This window comes from Oncorhynchus nerka, unplaced genomic scaffold (genome assembly GCF_034236695.1).
Source record: "Oncorhynchus nerka isolate Pitt River unplaced genomic scaffold, Oner_Uvic_2.0 unplaced_scaffold_6322, whole genome shotgun sequence".
Classification (NCBI taxonomy): Eukaryota; Metazoa; Chordata; class Actinopteri; order Salmoniformes; family Salmonidae; genus Oncorhynchus; species Oncorhynchus nerka.
The window spans coordinates 2,816-9,341 of NW_027034994.1; the positions used below are offsets into that span (position 1 = coordinate 2,816).

General features: G+C 49.0%; 1 protein-coding gene across 1 annotated transcript; it reads right to left on the minus strand.

Annotated features, from left to right (window-relative positions):
• Positions 1–1,743: 1,743 nt before the first annotated feature.
• LOC135566264 (protein arginine N-methyltransferase 8-B-like) lies at positions 1,744–2,974 on the minus strand. Its single transcript, XM_065014045.1, has 2 exons — positions 2,865–2,974; positions 1,744–2,069 (listed from the first exon to the last, which is right to left on the minus strand). Exons 1-2 carry the CDS (start codon positions 2,952–2,954, stop codon positions 1,914–1,916), a joined length of 246 nt encoding a protein of 81 aa, XP_064870117.1. The 5' UTR covers positions 2,955–2,974; the 3' UTR covers positions 1,744–1,913.
• Positions 2,975–6,526: the final 3,552 nt, after the last annotated feature.

Genomic DNA, 6,526 nt, shown 5'->3' on the forward strand with positions numbered 1-6,526 from the left:
GGAGGATTAGGAGGAGGGGAACAAGAGAGGAGGAGGGGGAGATGGAAGAGAGAGGGAGGAATAGGAGGAGGGGAACAAGAGAGGAGGGGGAGATGGGAGAGAGGGGAGGATTAGGAGGAGGGGAACAAGAGAGGAGTAGGGGGAGATGGAAGAGAGGGGAGGAATAGGAGGAGGGGAAGAAAAAGAAAGAGGAGGGGAGATGGAAGAGAGGGAGGAATAGGAGGAGGGGAACAAGAGAGGAGGGGAGATGGGAGAGAGGGGAGGAATAGCAGGAGGGGAAGAAAAGAGGAGGAGGTGGAGATGGGAGAGAGGGGGAGGAATAGAAGGAGGGGAAGAAAAGAGGAGGAGGGGAGATGGAAGAGAGGGGGAGGATTAGGAGGAGGGGAACAAGAGAGGAGGAGGGGGAGATGGAAGAGAGGGGGAGGAATAGGAGGAGGGAAGAAAAGAGGAGGAGGGGGAGATGGGAGGAATATGAGGAGGGGAACAAGAGAGGAGGGGGAGATGGAAGAGAGGGGGAGGAATAGCAGGAGGGGAACAAGAGAGGGGGAGATGGAAGAGAGGGAGGAATAGCAGGAGGGAAGAAAAGAGGAAGGGGAGATGGAAGAGAGGGGGAATAGGAGGAGGGGAACAAGAGAGGAGGAGGATGAGATGAAAGAGAGGGGAGGAATAGCAGGAGGGGAAGAAAAGAGGAAGAGGGGGAGATGGAAGAGAGGGGGAGGAATATGAGGAGGGGAACAAGAGAGGAGGAGGAGGAGATGAAAGAGAGAGGGAGGAATAGGAGTAGGGGAACAAAAGAGAGGAGGAGGGGGAGATGGAAGAGAGGGGGAGGCATAGGAGGAGGGGAACAAGAGAGAGGAGGAGGAGGCAGAGATGGAGAGAGGATTAGGAGAAAATGAATACGGTATTGAGAGACATAGGGGAGATCTAAATTGCATACATATTGCGTCCTCTCTCCTCGTCTCCTTCTCATCACCCATTGGATAAGAAAGCCGGAGGTCCCTCCCCTCTGACTTATCCTTCAAAGGGTTTTGAGAGGAGAGAGGACGCCATGAGTATGCAATTGAGATCTTCACAGAGATGGTGGAGTGTAAGTCGCTCTGGATAAGAGCGTCTGCTAAATGACTTAAATGTAAATGAGAGTGAAATAATCAGACGGAGAGGGAGACAGAAAAAGTACCACTGGTATGTATTTTTAACCTGTGCTGTTCCACTTCACACCACTAGAGGGGGTCAAGAGCTGAGAACCCAAGTCAACTTGTCATAGGAAACAGCAAAGTATGTTATTACTTCATGCTTTTATGTCTAGCAGTACCTTTTGATCATCAGCCTCAAACCTACACCTCACAATAATATCACCCTCCCCTTGTCAAAACCTTGATGAATTAACATGCAAAAAATGTGCTGTGCTTCCACAATCTTCCAAACAAAACCAAAGGAGCATTGCCAAAGACAAGAATCTCCACAACTACATGTATGAGAACAGTTTTTCAGCCTGGCTTATTTGTACAAGTGCTACAATTGACTGATTTACACAAAATGATTGATGTCTGTTTGAAATGACAACTTTCCATTGTTGCATAACCTGGACAGGACCCAGAAACTGAACACGGTGGTTCTCTCCCTGTAAAAGATCTCTAGTGGCTTCAGCTTCCAGAGCTTTTAACAACACAAATGGCTTGTGTGGAAGATATGTAACTTATATTGTCATACACCTAATTTCAAAGGACCTAGCGTTTAGTGTACTTGAATGTGGTCATATCGTGGGGTATGTTCATTAGTAACAAAACCTTTTTGCAATGGAAAATAAAAGTAGGTCTTTCTTATTGGACTAGTTCAGGTAGTTCTTCCCTGTTTCAGTCTGTTTTCTGACTCTTGGTGCCAAATGAACACAACCCATGTGTGTGTGGTGAGGTCTAACCGGTAGAGAAGCCAGTCTTCTTATGACACTTGGTGAACTCGATGTTGAAGTAGGTGACCATGGCGTGGACATAATCGTTCCTCTGGATCTGCAGGCAGAAGGCTGTGGTGAAAGACAGGTCCTCCGGCTTCACCGTGTAGATGTCCACTTCCTGGGTCATAGGTTACAAGGGAAATACGGTACAGGGTGACATGCATCGGAATAAAGATATCTCTCTCTCACACACACACATACACTTCTCCTTTCTCCTCTATTTCAACATATCTCTCTCAATCTCTCTCTCCTTACATCTATCACTCCCTCATACATAAAAGCACTGTCAGACATACACAAATGCACATCTCTCAAACACACGTGGTTGGCTCCATTCTGCCCTTCAACCTCATTATCTATGGGATGATATTAGATTGTTGAGAAGTTTCATGACATGCTTTCTGATCCAGTGCTTTTTGCACACTCACACATTCATCCATCCATCGTTTCATTCATACGTCTTAGAAAGCATGGCACCTCTCAGCATCAAATACTTTCATCCTGAAGATAATTCACACAGCATCTCATATCATGCCTCTCTTTTGGATGATTGATGTGACATCGGACAGGACAGACAGGCCGTCATTGGACAGGACAGGACAGCAGTGTTAAATCCCAATGTGTCACACAGACCCGGGAGTGCCAGGCCTATTTATGGCTTAGATATGGTGGCTGGCATGGGTCCCACTGTGAAGTCTGTACAGTCTAGAAACACACAGTCTAGACACATTCATTGACATGCAAATCACAGACAGGGACACGGAACCCATTTAGGGCTCATCATAATTCTTCGCTGGTAGTCTCTCTGTGACACTTCAATTTTGGAAAGTAATTTTTAAGTCTGTCTGGATTCACACACACACACACACACACACACATATACACACATATATACACACACACACACACTGACCTTGACTAGGCAGGAGTTGGTCACCACCTGTTTGGGGTCCACCACGTCCACCAGGGGCTCTCTCATGGCCACGTTACGGATGCAGGTCATGTCAAAACCGTACACGTTCTCCCACCCTGAATACACACACACACACACACACACACACACACACACACACACACACACACACACACACACACACACACACACACACACACACACACACACGCACACACACACGCACACACACACACACACACACACACACACACACACACACACAGATATGAGCAAATCTGGTACACTCTGTGTCTGAAGTGTTGGTCATCACACAGCCTCTCTCTCTAAGTGGTGGTCATCACACAGCCTCTCTCTCTCTCTAAGTGGTGGTCATCACACAGCCTCTCTCTCTCTCTAAGTGGTGGCCATCACACAGACTCTCTCTCTCTCTTTAAGTGGTGGTCATCACACAGACTCTCTCTCTCTCTTTAAGTGGTGGTCATCACACAGACTCTCTCTCTCAGTGGTGGCCATCACACAGACGCTCTCTCTATCTCTCTCTCTCTAAGTGGTGGTTGTAGAAAAGGCTCATGGAGTTGGTGGAATACTCCTTTAATTCATTGCCATTTACTCAGCTGGGCCAGGGGCGCTTTAATTAGGTCAGGTGGAAATGTCCGACAGATCTCAACTCCATAAAAGGAGGAAATTGCCATCGCCTGATCTCGCTGCTTTCTCTTCCTTAACTCCATCTCATCCAGAAGTTCTGTGCGTCCATGAATCCACACTACCCAGTAAATATACCACTTTATGGTTAAAGGAATTCCTGCCTCAGTCTCATACATTCCTCTGTCACCTGACACGTGACCACCTGTTCACCTTCACTGTCAGTCATCCTACCTGTCCAGCTACCCACACAGATTCCACTAATCTTTCAATGGTCCTTCAAGCCGGATGATGACTGAACCAAAGACAGGTGAAAAGGAAATGGAGGCGGAGAGGGAAGAATTGTCTCCACTGGAAGGAAGAAGAGAGGAGGAGAGAGCAGCTGAGGGAAAGGTCTTGGAACAAAGGAAATATCCAGGAGCTAAGCCTAAAGCAACAAAGGCTTCATCCTCAACCACCAGCAGCACCAGAAGAACCAGGCCAGCACCTGGTTATCTTAAGGATTATGTGGTCGAGGTTCCGACATCAAAGGGCAAGCCCACCAGAGCTCAAAGAGTTGATGGATCAACTATACGTTTCAGCCATCAACCATCCCCTCTGAGCCAAGGACCCGGAAACTGCTTTGGAGCAGGAAAGTGGTCTACGTGAAGAACCTATGGAGGAGGTAACTCCCACTGCACAGGTCGACCAGCTTCCAGAGGCAGGCTCCGCTCACCCCTTAACTAATGGGAAATCGTCGAAGCACTCTAGACGGAGTGGGAGTTCGACCAGTGGATACCCCTTTGGAAGTAGCCATGGCAGCCGCCATTCACTAGCCCTCAGCGATTCACAGACCGCTGTCCTACAAGAGAGGATGAAACTATTAGCTTTGGAAGAAATTGAGCGTCAGATTGAGGAGGAACGACAGGCTGACGAACGATGTCACCAATTGGATGTGCAGGCCCGTAGAGCTCTACAGGAAAGGGAATTCATTGCCAAGGACCTGGCACAGCAGCGACGGCACCGTCAAGCCAGAAGGGAATTAGAGGAGGCACGGATGGTCTCATCCTTCCTGGAGAGGAACGAACAGGGAGTTGACCTGACCACCCCTCCACATGGACCTGAACTGTCTGCCTTTCTTTCCCAATCTGCCCCTCTGGTACAGCATGGCACACAGTCCTCGGAGGCTCCGGGGTCAACAGCCAACACGGAGCACGGGAGACAGGCCGCTCCGCCAGTGATACAAGTCCTCCATCTGGACTTGGGTTTATCCTTCACGCAACCAGAAGAGGGAGCCAACATTATGAAACTTCTAGTAGCCTCAGCCTATGGAATTCCCAGACCCAAACTGCCATACTTTGAAAATGGAAAGGAGAGTGAATTTGTCCTTTTGGAAATGGCATTGGAGAGCCTACTGGGTATTCACAGTCATCTGTCAGAACGCTACAAATACCAAGTACTAATGGATCATTTGCGGTTTCCCAGTGCATACAGGCTGGCCCAATCCTTTATGCACTCCGCAACACCATACACTGCAGCTCTCCAGGCCCTGAAGGCGAGATATGGTGAGCCACGTCAGCTGGTCCAGAATGAACTAAACAACATCCTGAACACGTTTCCAATTAAAATGGGAGACCATGCTGCCTTCCAAGAATTCTCCCTGGCTGTCCAATCCCTGACCTCGATGCTCCAATCCGTTGAAGGAGAAGACGGGAACGAGCTTAAATGTGGCTCCCACGTGGACAGGCTTCTTAGCAAACTTCCAGTGTACCTCAGAGACAGTTTCATTGAACATTGTTTGAATAAGGGCATCCTGAAAGAGGGCTCGAGAAGCACCTATGCTCTCAGAGACCTGGCCGCATGGTTGGAGGTGAAGGCAAAGGCGAAGAGCATCGCTCACCAGGCCACAATCTCCGCCATAGCCACAGGGGGAAGGAAGGAGTTTGAACGCCAGCAGGGACAGAAAAGGCCAAATCCCACTACCATGTACTTAAATAGTGAGGCCAGGGAGGAACCCAGGAAGAAGACCCCTCTCAAGAGCAAGAACATCAAATTCCAGCCTTACTGCCCATATTGCAATAGTAAGGGGCACTTCCTTGGCTCATGCCCCAGGGTTAAAAAGCTCACTCAAACTCAATTGAAGGCCTGGATCACTTCAGGCGAGCGATGCTACAAGTGTGCCCGTAGTCATAAGGCGGAGACCTGCACATTGAGGAAACCCTGCAACCGCTGTAAAGAAATCCATCTCACCGTGTTGCATAATGTAATTCCCCAAGCACAGAAGGAGCAGAGTATGCTCATGGTAGGAGCTGCAAAGGAGCTGTATCTCGACCAGCAGAACCGGTCTCCAAGGGTCATGTTGAAGGTGGTCAAGGTCACTCTGCAAAGTGAAGGGAGAAGCATTGATACATTCGCCGTTCTAGATGATGGGTCAGAAAGAACAATAATTCTCACAGCGGCCACCCGTCAGCTTAACCTGGTAGGGACACCTCCCGCCACAAGCTAGGTCCAGTAGCAGTGAACTATGGCTAACGCAGTCTGGGGCTAACCCAGAAGAGCCCACTCTAGGACTGAGGTGGAGCTGCATACCGGATACCCTGGGGTATAAGCACCGCTCATCCCCGAGTACCGAAACCCCCACTCTGCGCACCATCTATCGGACCCTGGCCAGTCAATACGATCCCCTTGGGTATATCCTGCCATACACAACACAACAATTCATTGCCATTTACTCAGCTGGGCCAGGGGCGCTTTAATTAGGTCAGGTGGAAATGTCCGACAGATCTCAACTCCATAAAAGGAGGAAATTGCCATCGCCTGATCTCGCTGCTTTCTCTTCCTTAACTCCATCTCACCCAGAAGTTCTGTGCGTCCATGAATCCACACTACCCAGTAAATATACCACTTTATGGTTAAAGGAATTCCTGCCTCAGTCTCATACATTCCTCTGTCACCTGACACGTGACCACCTGTTCACCTTCACTGTCAGTCATCCTACCTGTCCAGCTACCCACACAGATTCCACTAATCTTTCAGTG